This window comes from Hemitrygon akajei, chromosome 22 (assembly GCF_048418815.1).
Source record: "Hemitrygon akajei chromosome 22, sHemAka1.3, whole genome shotgun sequence".
In the NCBI taxonomy this organism is placed as follows: Eukaryota; Metazoa; Chordata; class Chondrichthyes; order Myliobatiformes; family Dasyatidae; genus Hemitrygon; species Hemitrygon akajei.
In genome coordinates, this window is record NC_133145.1 from 11,729,977 (window position 1) to 11,745,408 (window position 15,432).

At 45.0% G+C, this 15,432-nt stretch overlaps 1 protein-coding gene across 1 annotated transcript in view; it reads left to right on the forward strand.

The window, feature by feature from the left end:
- Positions 1-15,432, forward strand: part of itgb4 (integrin, beta 4) — a 155,626-nt gene that overhangs the window by 122,245 nt on the left and 17,949 nt on the right. Inside the window, 2 exon segments of the mRNA XM_073026696.1 lie at positions 9,091-9,246; positions 11,725-11,850. Coding sequence (XP_072882797.1) covers positions 9,091-9,246; positions 11,725-11,850 — 282 coding nt within the window.

The window sequence follows — 15,432 nt, forward strand, 5'->3', positions numbered from 1 at the left end:
AGCACTTCATCACTGTGGATGGTAGTGCTAATGGACAGTAGTTTTTGAGGCAGGTTATCCTGTTCCTCTGGGCACCGGTACAGGTGAAGTAAATAGGTACCTCAGACTGCTGAATCACGGGGTTGAAGATCTCAGAGAACACTCCAGTTGATTAGTGCACATGTCTTTAGTACTCGGCCAGGTATGGCCAGGGCTGGATGCTTTTTGCAGGTTCACTCCTCGGCCTCTGATCACAGGCTCATCGGAAGGGATATAGGAGTTCGTGATGGGTCCTCTGTGTTTTGACAGTCAAAGTGAGCATAGAAGGCATTGAGCACATCTGGAAGCAAAGCCCTGGTGTCACTATGTGGCTTGATTTCACTTTTTAAGAGGTGATAGCATTCAAGCCCTACAGCAACTATCAAGCATCCTTCATTGATTCAAGTTCAATCAGAGTTCTCACTTTGCCTGTGAGGTGGCTTTCCGGAGAGTGTAACTGGACCTCTGTAACTTCACATTTATTGTGAATGCCCACAGAAAAATGAATCTCAGGGTTCTATATGGTGACGTGTTATACTTCGATAATGAATTCACTTTGTAATTTGAGAAGAGGCTGGAACAGAAGAGGATGCAGATGCTGCCATGCGGGGCAACAAGCAGTTGACGGAGGAGTTCCTCTCCTTGCCTTCCTCCCCCCTCCCCGGTGGAGGCAGAGGCTCTCACGTTCATGAGGCATCTGCTCTTGCTCTTTAGGAGTGCTGATAGGTATATTTAATGTCAGAGTAATGTATATGATAAACATCCTGAAGTACTTTCTCTTTGCAAACATCCATGAAAATAGAGGAGTGCCTCAAAGAATGAATGACAGTTAAATATTAGAACCACAAAGCGCCCCCAGCTCCCCTCTCCCACGCACAAGCAGCAGCAAAGCAACGATCCCCCTCCCCACCAGCAAAAAAACATCACCCCCCCCCCTCACTGAGCGTTCAAGTGTGCAGCAAAGCATCGATAAAGACAGACTTTCAGTACCCCAAAGACTACTTGTTCACCTGGTATTTGACATCTCCCTAATAATAGACAATAGACAATAGGTGCAGAAGTAGACCATTCGGCCCTTCGAGCCTGCACCGCCATTCTGAGATCATGGCTGCTCATCTACTATCAATACCCTGTTCCTGCCTTGTCCCCATATACCTTTTCCCCAATCCATAAGATACCTATCTAGCTCCTTCTTGAAAGCATCCAGAGAATTGGCCTCCACTGCCTTCTGAGACAGTGCATTCCAGACCCCCACAACTCTCTGGGAGAAGAAGTTTTTCCTTAACTCTGTCCTAAATGACCTACCCCTTATTCTCAAACCATGCCCTCTGGTACTGGACTCTCCCAGCATCTGGAACATATTTCCTGCCTCTATCTTGTCCAATCCCTTAATAATCTTATAAGTTGCAATCAGATCCCCTCTCAATCTCCTTAATTCCAGTGTGTACAAACCCAGTCTGTCTAACCTCTCTGCGTAAGACAGTCCGGACATCCCAGGAATTAACCTTGTGAATCTACGCTGCACTTCCTCTACAGCCAGGATGTCCTTCCTTAACCCTGGAGACCAAAACTGTACACAATACTCCAGGTGTGGTCTCACCAGGGCCCTGTACAAATGCAAAAGGATTTCCTTGCTCTTGTACTCAATTCGCTTTGTAATAAAGGCCAACATTCCGTTAGCCTTCTTCACTGCCTGCTGCACTTGCTCATTCACCTTCAGTGACTGATGAACAAGGACTCCTAGATCTCTTTGTATGTCTCCCTTACCTAACTCTACACCGTTCAGATAATAATCTGCCTTCCTGTTCTTACTCCCAAAGTGGATAACCTCACACTTATTCACATTAAACATCATCTGCCAAGTATCTGCCCAGCCTATCCAAGTCACCCTGAATTCTCCTAACATCCTCATCACATGTCACACTGCCACCCAGCTTAGTATCATCAGCAAACTTGCTGATGTTATTCTCAATGCCTTCATCTAAATCATTGATGTAAATCGTAAACAGCTGTGGTCCCAATACCGAACCCTGTGGCACCCCACTAGTCACCACCTGCCATTCCGAGAAACACCCATTCACCGCTACCCTTTGCTTTCTATCTGCCAACCAGTTTTCTATCCATGTCAATATCTTGCCCCCCCAATGCCATGAGCTCTGATTTTACCCACCAATCTCCTATGTGGGACCTTATCAAATGCCTTCTGAAAATCAAGGTACACTACATCCACTGGATCTCCCTTGTCCAACTTCCTGGTTACATCCTCGAAAAACTCCAATAGATTAGTCAAGCATGATTTGCCCTTGGTAAATCCATGCTGGCTCAGCCCAATCCTATCACTGCTATCTAGATATGCCACTATTTCATCTTTAATAATGGACTCTAGCATCTTCCCCACTACTAATGTTAGGCTGACAGGACGATAGTTCTCTGTTTTCTCCCTCCCTCTTTTAAAAAGTGGGATAACGTTAGCCATTCTCCAATCCTCAGGAACTGATCCTGAATCTAAGGAACATTGGAAAATGATTACCAATGCATCCGCAATTTCCAGAGCCACCTCCTTTAGTACCCTAGGATGCAGACCATCTGGACCTGGGGATTTGTCAGCTCTCAGTCCCATCAGTCTACTCATCACCGTTTCCTTCCTAATGTCAATCTGTTTCATTTCCTCTGTTACCCTATGTCCTTGGCCCATCCATACATCTGGGAGATTGTTTGTGTCTTCCCTAGTGAAAACAGATCTAAAGTACTCATTAAATTCTTCTGCCATTTCTCTGTTTCCCATAACAATTTCACCCAATTCATTCTTCAAGGGCCCAACATTGTTCTTAACTATCTTCTTTCTCTTCACATACCTAAAAAAGCTTTTGCTATCTTCCTTTATATTCCTGGCTAGCTTTCGTTCGTACCTCATTTTTTCTCCTGGTGTTGCCTTTTTAGTTAAGTTCTGTTGTTCCTTAAAAATTTCCCAATCATCTGTCCTCCCACTCACCTTAGCTCTGTCATATTTCCTTTTTTTTAATGCTATGCAATCTCTGACTTCCTTTGTCAACCACTGTGGCCCCTTTCCCCCCTTTGAATCCTTCCTTCTCCGGGGGATGAACTGATTTTGCACCTTGTGCATTATTCCCAAGAATACCTGCCATTGCTGTTCCACTGTCTTTTCTGCTAGGATATCTGTCCATTTAACTTTGGCCAGCTCCTCCCTCATGGCTCCATAGTTTCCCCTGTTCAACTGCAACACTGACACCTCCGATCTGCCCTTATCCTTCTCAAATTGCAGATAATGGAAAAAGAGGTGTCCCCGTTTCACAGTGAGAGGGGAGACATAAACAACTCGCTGGTTTATGGTGTTAACCGTCTGTTGTGTGGCTTTTTCTGAGTTCTGTGCCCAAAGAACTCAGGTCTCAGGGCGCACGGCCAGCAGCTGCTTCTGATCTTCCATCTTCTCTTCCGGGATGTTTCGGATCGCATCCAAGGTATCCTGCGGTGGGAGGGAGAACAGCCAGAGGTTGTGGTAGTGTGTGGACTAGGTTAAGGCTGGGGCACTGAGCACTAAACAAAACATTGAAAATGATAGGGAAACACCAGACAGGATTGTGTGAGGAATGTCAGGAAGAGGAGTCAGGAGAACATGTAATTCTGAGTTGCAGGAAGTATGGGATACCGAGAGAAATGATGAGAATTAATCTAAGGGAATTGGGGGTGCAGGACTTCATATTAAAAGGGTTACTGGACATGGGTGAGAGGGCACAGGTCAGGGTGCTTTTAGCTTTCTTAAGGGATACAGGTTTTTTTTATAGGATATAATGGATAAGCAGGAATAGACTACTAGGATGGCCAAAGAAGGAAGAATAAAGTGTAGATTGGGGCGGTGGGGGCAGGGGGGAGTTGTGTGTTTGTGTGAGAGAGAGAGAATGGGTGAAGGGATTTAGAATGTAAGTCTATCTTCTGATCCACACTCCGGAGCAGAAGGTGGCGGTAATGCACCATTAAGCTGGGTGCTAACCACCGTAACACAAGAAGAATTAGTTCTGCCTATCAGTATAACCCTCACATAGTCCGTGAGCCAGTAGGGTTGGTCGGTACCATCTGAGGGCAATAATGCTCGTAGTGATTTTTGGCAAGGTATACATCTCTAGAGTTAGAAAATATGTGATAGTATTGCACCAGTGGTAGCTTTATTACTTCAAATAAGTAATCACTTTTTGTATATATTCCATATTAACATGAGTACAGCAGTAAATGTTACCCCCCATCCCCCACCGGTTAAAAAAAACCCTCATTTTGAGAGATTTCTGGAATTTTATCAATGTCATGATATTTTCCATATTGTTGTAACAAATCAAAACTATCTTAAGCTTTTGTCATAGCATATAGAATTACAGTACAATAATTCAAATGTGGGGTTCCGCACGGCCATAACCTAGGCCCCATTTGGTTGTAAAATGAATATATTTAATCAAAGCCTGCTTTCCATACTTTGTTTTCCATACCTTCATAACCTATTAATAATCATAATAATTTTCCACGTCTTCCACGTCTTCACCTGAACTTTCCACACTCTCTGAGGTGGATGCCTGGTTCTCACAGTCTGCCAGTCTGCACATGTCAGTACACCTGAGGCCATTTGCAACACACATACATCTTGGGAGTGACCATTTTTTTGGACATTTACAGGCCAGTAGATCCAGGACGGCATCGGGTGCTGGCTGGCCTTCCATCCAGTGTACCATCAACTGTTCAGCTTCCTCTTCTCTCTCCATCTTCCATCCTCTGCCAACAAGGCTTGGCACTTATGGGTCCTTCTCCAAACATCTTCTCCATATACCAGCCTGGTAGTTGCCTCACTTTGCACGTTTTGTTAAGCAGTCCTTGCATGGTGGGAGTTGATGACTTTCGATTTCACCTTTCTTGGCACAGAAAAGGTGATACCTGAGCTCATTGACCTTGGTGGTCGATGCTTTTGGGGCATACAGGAGACAGGTAAATGCCTGCAGTTTGTCCATCACTTCTGAGGAGAGGTCCCATTCCTGACCCAATGTGTCCTGAGTTTCCCTGTTGCTGGTCAGAAGTTTTAGGGCACTTGTCTTCCCTTTGCCTGCAAGAACGCTTACAGTGTCACATCCTGCATATGCGTGCAACCCGATGAGAGCCCTTCAGACCTCTATGCCAACAGTGGCAGCAACCTTCCTGATGTCTACAAGCCTTGTACGGGTTCTAGTGCCACACTTCTGGAACAATGGGGCCTCAATCTTGTGACAAAATGCTAAAGACATGATAAAGACATCTGTGTCTTCTGAGCAGATCACTACAGATTGGTTTCCCTCTCTTGTGACATGGGCAGCATGGAGAAGTAGGTGGGCCATCTGCTTCTTCTTGTTGACTCTGAAGAGCTGACACCTCCTCACTGTCTTGAGATGTGATTCTATAACCTTTGTCATTCACAGCTGCATACAGAATCTTCTCCTGTAGCTTTGCTCTGTACGCCATTCATGGACTATGAAGCTAATGAGACTATTTTTGTTACTGACTTTGGTCAGGAAGCTCCTCCACTACCTCATCACCTGAGTGCCTGTGATACCCTGCAACTCATGACCAGTCTCTTCACCCCATAGAGATCTTTCACCATTCTTGATAGAGTTCTCCTTGTATGTGGCGAACACAACATCTATTCTGCTACTCTGACTGTCTTCCCTCAGAGCCACACCCAGAACTGTTGTGGCAACATCTCTGAAAGTAACTTGATCACCTTTCACTCTTTGGATCAAGTTCATTCCATCAGCCACTGTAGCAGAGTTTCCTGGGAGTTGCTCTTCTACTGCTTCATTTTCCTGCAAGGTTGTGGCTAAAGTAGCTTTATTTGTCTTTCTCAGAAATCCTTCTGGTGTGGACAGGGCCTGATATATGACGAAGTCTGAGCTATGATCTTGTTGAAATTGGATGCCTTGGCCCTCCAAACTTTGAGTTCCCTCTGTAGAGTTTGATTTTCCAAGACAACGTCCCTTAATGATACACTTCCAGGAACCATTAACAATTTTCCTTTGTCATCTGGAAATATATCTACTGAATTGCCCAGCTCAGATTCCAGTTTCCTACGAGTGTGCTTCCTTGTGGAATCTTGCAGGAGTGTAACTCCACCAGATAGCACGAAAGATTCAAGTTTCGTAACCAAAGAGTCACCTTGTTGGGTATGATATCAGTTCTGTTATACTTGAAAAGGTCTTTATAGGCTTCCCTTTCAATCCTTTTATACAGTTCATTACCATCCATTTCATCATCTTTCTCTTTGTGCTCAGATTCCTTTTTCTTGATTCTGAAATAATCCTTATAGCATGAAACATGATAGTGGGCCTCTGCAGCAACTATGTCTCTGCTTGTTACTGCTAGAATCTTTTCATCTTCCTTTTGGGTTGCACATTCCTGTAGCGTTCGGTCAGCTCTGAGTTGTACAGCTTGTGTAAGCTTTTCACGTGACTTGGAGCACTTCAGAAATTTCACCTTATTACAAAAAATGCAGATTTGATCAAACACCCTTGCTTCTGATGAAGATCTCCTACTTGGCCTTTGTGATGTACAGGTATTCTCACCAGCTTCATTAGTAATGCTTTCCTTTTCAGATTTTCTAATTCTCTCTTCACGGTGAAGAGGCTTCGGCACTTTCAGTGATAGTAGATTCTTGGGGCTTCTTTTTCTCCAAGTTCTTTAGCAACGTCTAAAATAGGGGCATAGTTTCTCACTTCGGCTGCTTCAAGTAATGTTTTCCAGGATTCATAGTCTTGAGGACTAACTAAATGGTCATCATCTTCTTTTGATGTTTTCCGGTGTATGATACACTGCTTCTTAATAGATTCTTTGTGCTTATGGCTCTCCATTCTGAAGCAAAATGATTCAGCTACTTCAGATCTAAATCTACTCTACTCTTCTCTCTCCTCTATTGTGCAGGACTATCCCACCACTGCAGTACCTGAAACAGAAAAAAATCACATTAACATTGCTGGTGAAAAAAGCACCTGCTGAGAAGGTGATATAAATGTGTGTACAAATGGAGATATACAAGATATAAATGTGAAACAGAACATGAAAACAGAAGTACGCCTTATGTAATGTATAGTCACTGTGTTGTCACTGCCAGTAATAGATGACACTTGTAGAGATGCTAATTTTAACAACTTTTCTGAAAAACATACAGTCTGAGCTATATTCCCACCAATTTTCAAGGACCAAGCGTCAATAATAAGAGAGAACCATCAGTTTGAAGTAGAATGCTTTATTCTGTGCCGTGTATAGTTTTGAAAAGTGTATTTTGGCATGGGGTTATAAATTGAGTGATGATACACAGAAGGCTACCACTGCTGCAATGCTGTCACATATTTTCTAGCACCAAAAATCATCATAAGAATTATTCCCCCCAGATGGTACCAGTGGCCCAAATTTGGGGTCCTGGCTCACAGACTAACAGATCTGTGAACTAATTCCTTATGCCACACATCACGATAGTTACTATTTCAAGTAAACTTTGGAAAATTATTGGAAGAAAATATTATCTACTCTCTTTAAAACACAGGTTTAAAAACTATCCAGTCTTGTGGATTTGTGACTTAAGCTGATTTTAATTTTGCCTCTCACTGTCCTAATATTCATTTCCTCAAGATATCTGGGATGTTGTTTTGTTCTCCTGTAAATGTTGGTGGAGTATAATCATTCAGTCATTTATGCCTTCTTCTGTGATGAATGGAACACTTGCCCCTGGGGTTATAAACTGTCTTTTGTTCTCCTGGGGTTTTCACCTTGGCTAGTCTTCATACCATCACTGAAACCTCCCCTTCGTGCAAATCCTGAAGAAGCCATGAAACAAATGAACTCAGTCACCCATTGTCAAAATCTCCCATTAAAATGTCATTTCTGAAAGTCAAAGTTGAGCTTACTGTCAAATGGACAAGTACATGAGGCCCAGGTTAGTCGATGAAATGTTCTGTACCTACATGGCAATAAAAAGTTTACTTTCATAGGCGCATAGCTTCATGTAAGCAGCATTCACAATGAAAGCAAACTAGACGTAAATTGTACACAATGTTTACAAGAAAAAACAAAAATAAACAGTTAATCTTGGTGCAAATGATCACACTTGTGCTCAACTGTGGTGGTGTGGGTTGTAAACAGCAACAATTATGTAGATACTTGAAACCTTGAGCAACTTGTACAAAATGCTGGAGGAACTCAGCAAGTCAAGTAGAGGGAACTAAACAGTCAACATTTCAGACTGGTATCCTTCATCGGGACTTGAAAGGAAATAGACAGATTGTGCTGGTTGGTTCAAGAACCAAATGTTTGAAAGGAAGCAACTGTTCTTGACCTGATGGTGTGGGACTTCAGGCTTCTGTGCTGATGGAAGATGGCATATGTACGTTCTTGTTCCTAAATACTTGTGCACTTCTTTGCACTTCTGTATTCAGCCAGTCAACATTACTGGGCTGACACAGTGAGTCTTAGTTCCTGTTCTATTTGTTAGTCCTTGTGAAATCAGCTCTCCTTGTATCTGCTGCTATTACTAATGTGATCTCACCTTTAATCACAAAGCTGATGTTAATGTTCACTTTGTATAGTGGTGCTGTTACCAGACTATTGATGGGTCCTGCAGGAGAGGTTCTCGGAGAGTGTTGGTGGGAGGCAGGGCCGTCCTGGGGATGGGTTCAGAGGAGGGAAGTCCCCGGTTGAGAAGGTGGGCTGGGCCTGTGTGGCAGTTGCTAGTGGCAAGGGACAGGGTGAGGAGATTCTGGGTTGAGAAGAGTCCCAGGTGGGGAGCCAGTTTAATTATCACTGAGCAGAGAGGAGCTGGTTTGGTGGCTGGATGAAGATGATCATGTTTGTTGGTTGCCCAGTGGGGAGGTACAACAGTTAAGTCTGGGAGGGGCTGGGTGGGATAGAATTGGTGGAGAGGGAGGCTGCATTTAAGTCTGGGAGGAGCGGAGGGTGATGGTGGCTGGGTGGAGTGGTTAAGCGGGCTGTGGCCTTGGCAGTTTCTAGCGGCATCTTTACTGACCTAACAGCTTTCTTCTCCCTCTCCAACAGAGATGGACGGGAAGTGGGAGATGAACTCAATGTTTGCCAGAGGTGCCCACAGTGTTATTAATCAAAACACCAGCATTCTCAACCAGCAGTTCACCAGGACGATGGGTGATTCCTCCATGCTCTCAGAGACCTACGCCACCATGACTTCAGGACAGGGTCAGTAAGGGCCATCGGAGGGTGTTACAGAGTCAGACAGCGTGAAAATCGGCCCTTCAGGCCTATGCTGATCAAGATTCCCAACTAAATTAAACCCACTTGTTTGTGTTTGGCCCATATTCCTCTAAACCTTTCTTATCCAAACATGTTTTAACTATTAACGTACCTGTCCAGAGCGTTCTCTGGCAGCTTGTTCCATATCATTACCACCACCTGGGTGAAAAGTTTGCCCCTCATATTTGTATTAAATTTCTCACCTCTCATCTTAAACCTTTAGTTCTCGATTTCCCCCAACCATGTGTGTATTCACCTTATCTATTCCCCTCATACACTCCCGTTAGATAACCCCTCAGTCTCCTATGTTCTATGGAATTTGCCATTGTCGTTCCCTGCACCTCCCGCCTCTTACAGTGAGAGTAGCATTGGGTAAAAATGAGACATGCTGACAACTAAAGAGGAACAGAACTTGCTTCACTTTCAAAATATGAATTATTTTAAATTTTAGGGAATTGATGCTGGAAGTCAGAAATGAAAAGAATGGGAGCCCTCAGCACAGATCAGGCGCATCTGAGAAGAGAGAAGCCACTGCAGAGATCCTCTGGCTTCTGCTCCAAACTGCAAGTGGCAGCTCCCCGCAGGTCTTGGGCTGAGGTGTCCCAGGAGATTCAACCATAGCAGGCAGCGAAGATAAAATAACTCTAGCCTTTCCCATAAGTCTATCTATCATCAGTAAGTTCCCAGTTGGAGGTTCTGCGCTCCAGATTGGAAGAAAGGTGTCCAGGCTTTGGAGAGGTTATGGTGGAACTTTACCAGACTGAGATGTGAACCCACCTCCAGAACTTCTTCCCTGCCTTCAATTCCTCCCAATCCCAACCTCCAACAACCTCTTCTTTCCCCTACTCTCTACCCCTTTCCCCACCTTGCCTTCACATCCCTGGCCCCTTGTCACAACCTGCTCCCCTCTTCCCCTGTGTCTTCACATGTCCTCTCTTCTCTGCCTCCCTACCTGCCTCTGCCCATCTCCTCAGCTCCTTTTCCACCTATCCTCTACCAAGCCATGTCTTCACCTTCACTATCCCCATTCCCACCCAGATCCCCCCCTCCCACAAACATAAACTGTTGTCTCCTCAACCTCCCCTGATATGGATCTGAGCTGTGCTGGTTCAGACCTAGGGGACCTAACCTGGTGATGGTCAGAGAAAACCTTGTTATACAATTAGTAATGTAACTCTTTCCCAAAGAGCTTCTGGGCTGGAAATTCATTCAAAATGAGACTGATGGGGCTGAGGTGGATCTAAGTTTTAATGGTTCTGGAACAAGCTGGGTAGTTGATGTTCAGGTAGAGATTCACCACAGTCTGATAGACCAAGGGGTGAGCTTGAAGATCTGCTCCCTCTCCTACTACCTGTGCTGAATTGGCTCATCTTGGCTGGGGGCCCATCAAGGCCAGTTGTGGCCAACTCTGAGTTAGGGAAGGTGGAATGTAGCCTATCTACACTTGCTGATGACAGCAGTTGGCACAGAGGATGCAAAGAGTCTGTAGAGAAATATAAATAGATTAAAGAAAAGGCAAGGATCTGGCAGATGAAGTACAATGTTGATAAATGTGAGGTCATCCATTTTGGAAGGAAAAAGTAGAAGACCAGATTATTATTTTACATCCTGAAAGAATGCAGCAGCTGTTGTGCCGAGGAACTCGAGGAGCATGAATCTGTGAAAGGTTGGTTGTAGGTTATCTATCAAAAAGACAAATGGCCTTCATTGCGAGAGGGATTGCATTTAAGAGCAGGGAGCTTTTACTGAAACTGCAGCTGCACCCAGAGTACTGTGTGCAGTTCTGCTCTGCTTCTCTGAGGAAGGATATACTGGCTTTGGAGGTGGTGCAGGGGAAGTTCACCAGGTTGATTCCAGAGGTGAAGGGGTTAGCCTATGAGAAGAGGTTGAGTTAACTGTGACTACATTCCCTGGAATTCAGAAGAATGAGTGTGGATCTCATAATAACATGTGAAATTTCAAAAGGGCTATACACAAGATGGAAATAAAGTCAGGAGAGTTGTTTCCGCTGGTAAATGAAACTAGAACTAGGGGACATAATCTCAGGATTCAGGGAGTAGATTTAGGATAGAGGTGAGGAGGAAGTGCTTTTCCCAGGGAGTGGTGAATCTGTGGAACTCTCTGCCTGGGAAAGCAGTAGAGACTACCTCATTAAGTTTTTTATGTCACAGATTTTTGCATACAGGGGGTTATATGGGGGAAAAGGCAGGTAGGTGGGTGGAGATGAGTCCGCAGCCTGATCACCCAAGATCCTCTTGCATGGTGGAGCAGGCTCGATGGCACAGATGGCCTGTTGTTTTGTCCTGATATTTTCTGAAGCATCTTTTGGGTGACTGCTGAGGAGGTGCTGGGTGATTGGATCATCATCCTGCTGTAAGTACACGGACTGCTTTCCCGAATGATGAGAGATGTTTGTTTCTGCAGGAGCACCAGTTCATGGAATGAGGGGAATTAACTACACAGTCACACAACAGATGATGGGTGGCAGGAGCCGCATTGGATCCGAGGATGTGAACAGTGCTCTTGAGAACCTCGAGATGGTTCTGCATGGTTAGACCTCTTCCAGTGTATCTCCAAAACCTGTTCCTTGGTCACAGTCCTGGCTACCAAGTAAGGCAGCATGGAATTGCAGTAGGTCAGAGCCTCTTAGTCCAGAGACTGGATCCAGCCCAGACTGGAGCGTTGAGAACTGAGTGGGATGTGAATTAGCTCAGGGCAAGATCAACCCAATTCCTCATGGTCCAAGCCAGCAGGATCCCCAGCTCAGTGTCCATCAGTAAACAGACTAGGGTATGACTATGAAATAAAGAGGACAGGGAAGAGAAGACAGAAAGCCCAGTGAAAGGGAGCGAGAGTAATAGTTATTAGGGAGGTAATCCCAGAGCCTAGAATCTAATGGGAGAAAAAATTGTTGTCCAGTTAGAAGGCAGAGGAGATCAAGGGATGTACTGGGTCGGAATTAGGCAGAAAAGGAACCTGCGAGGTTGATAAGAAGTGTGAAGGCAGGGATTTTAAACTTAAGATGGGAACCTGAAATTCTGCATCAAAGTAAGTTCACCAATTCACCATCCCATGAGAGGCCAGTACCTTCCTTTCTGTGTTGGCAGTCTCTGTAAGTGACGCCAGGTAATGGGGATGGGAAATGGGTCATCTCGCCAGACTGTACTTGCTCTGGGGGCGGAGTGTAGGAGCATCACTCTGCCTAGAACCCTCCTACTCAGCTGTGTTTGATGCTTTTGCTGCAAAGGAAAGCAGAGATCCACTGAATTGAAAAAGAATATTCAGTGATAAATCTGCATTTGCTTCATCAGAACTATGGCTGTAGCTGAGCAAAGCAGCCCAAGAGGATGGAGTTACTCATTATGGGTCAGTGGTAAATCTCAGTTAGGTGCTTCCCCCTCCGCAGTCATTGACAGATACGGTCAGAAAATCAAGTGCCCTTCTGAAGTTACAAGTCTCAGTGTTTTGCCACTCAGCCATGACTGATTCTTTGTTTTTCAAAAAACATTTTCCCACCCTTCAGAAGAATGATGCATTGGGCCCCAGTGCTGCGGGTGAGGGGTTGGAGGAGCTGGTCCAGTTGCCAGTCAGTAACCTGAATGACGGATGGTCCCCTGTGCAGATGAGATTTATCTGTTACGGAGTCAAGGTAGGGCGAGAGGTAGGGTGGGGTAAGTGGAAACAGTTTGGAAGGGGGAGGGGGATGGGAACCAGAGTAGATGGTGTTCAGCAAGAGACTGAGTGATTGGACATGGGACAGGGTGACGTGCTGCAAAGGAGAGAGCTGGGTGTTTGTAATTAGACAGTCTGGATGGATCTTCTGCTGGTGTACCACTTCAGTTCTCACCACAATCTGCTGGAGGTCAAGCAGCATCTGTTAAGGGAAAGAAGTTGTCAGTTTCTCAGGTTGAAATTGCATTAGGAAGTAGAGAGTGGACCAGAGATATAGGAGTAGAAGTAGGCCATTCAGCCCATCGAGTCTGCTCCACCATTCAATCATGGGCTGATCCAGTTCTTCCTGTCATTCCCATACCCTTTGATGCCCTAACTAATTAAGAACCTATCTATCTCTGCCTTAAATACACCCAGTGACTTGGCCTCCACAGCCGCTTGTGGCAACAAATTCCACAGATCTACCACCCTCTGACTAAAGTAATTTCTCTGCATCTCAGTTCTAAATGGACGTCCTTCAATCCTGAAGTTGTGCCCTCTTGTCCTGGACTCCCCTACCATGGGAAATAACTTTATCATATCTAATCTGTTCGGGCCTTTTAACATTCGGAATGTTTCTATGAGATCCCCCCTTATCATCCTGAACTCCAGGGAATACAGCCCAAGAGCTGCCAGACGTTCCTCATATGGTAACCCTTTCGTTCCTGGAATCATTCTTGTGAAACTTCTCTGAACCCTCTCCAATGTCACTATATCTTTTCTAAAGTGCGGTCTCACAAGTGCCTTACAGAGCCTCAACATCACATCCTTGCTGTACATTCTGTACCTCTAGAAATGAATGCCAACATTGCATTCGCCTTCTTCACCACCGAACCAACCTGCAGGTTAACCTTCAGGGTACCCTGCACAAGGACTCACCTCTGCATTTTGAATTCTCTCCCAATCTAAATAATAGTTTTCCCATTTATTTCTTCCACCAAAGTGCATGACCATACACTTTCCAACATTGTATTTCATTTGCCACTTCTTTGCCCATTCCCCTAACTATCTAAGTCTCTCTGCAGGCTCTCTGTTTCCTCAACACTACCCGCTCCTCCACCTATCTTTGTATCATCAGCAAGTTAGCTACAAATCCATTAATCCCATAGTCCAAATCATCAACATACATCTTAAAAAGCAGCAGTCCCAACACCGACCCCTGTGGAACTCCAGTGGTAACCAGCAGCCAGCCAGAATAGGATCCCTTTATTCCCACTCTCTGTTTTCTGCTGATCAGCCAATGCTCCACCCATGCTAGTAACTTCCCTGTAATTCTACAGCCTCGTGTGGCTCCTTGTCAAAGGCCTTCTGAAAATCCAAATACACCACACCTACTGCACCTCCTTTGTCTACCCTGCTTGTAATTTCCTCCAAAAAATTGCAGTAGGTTAGTCATGCAGAATTTCCGTTTCAGGTAATCAGGCTGGCTTTGGCCTATCTTGTCATGTGCCTCCAGGTACTCTGTAATCTCATCCCTAACAATCGATTCCAACAACTTCCCAACCACTGATGTCAGGCTAACAGGTCTATAGTTTCCTTTCTGCTGCCTCCCATCCTTCTTAAATAGCAGAGTAACATTTGCAGTTTTCCAGTCATCCGGTACAATGCCAGAATCTTATCGATTCTTGAAAGATCATCGTTAATTCCTCTGCAATCTCTCTATCTACTTCCTTCAGAACCCAAGGGTGCATTCCATCAGGTCCAGGAGATTTATCCGCCCTCAGACCATTAAGCTTCCTGAGCACCTTCTCAATCATAATTTTCACTGCACATACTTCACTTCCTGTGGTGAACTACATATACCTGTCTGGAGACGCCCCCCACCTCGCTGACTGCTCCTGTGGCTCCTCCCACAGACCCCTGTATAAAGGCGATTGGAGGCACTGCTCCTCCCTCAGTCTCCAGGATGCTGTGTGGTGGTATCTTGCTGCTGACGGTGCTTTCTTCCAGCCAATAAAAGCCTATCTCGACTCACGTCTCCGAGAGTTATTGATGGTGCATCACTTCCCTGACACTCTTGAATGTCTAGTATACTGTAGATGTCTTCCACTGTGAAGACTGATGCAAAACACGCATTCAATTCCTCTGCCATCTCTGTGTCTCTCATTACAATACCTCCAGTGTCATTTTCTATTGGTCTGATATTTACCCTCGACTCTCTTTTACCCTTTATACACTTAAAAAAGCTTTTAGTATCTATGGAGAGAGGAGAGGTGGAGTGGTGTAACAGGAGTCCAGGGAGGGGTGAGGGAAGACAGGGTTGTGCCTGGGGTGGGAGTGGCAGGGAGACAGAGGAGGAGCAATAATGAGAGGCAAATGGAGGGAAAGGTTGAACAGGGTTGCTGGAATCGAGAATTCCTCGCCACCACCCTGACAAATGCTGCTCGACCCAATGTGTTCCTCCAGTAGGTTGTTGGTAGT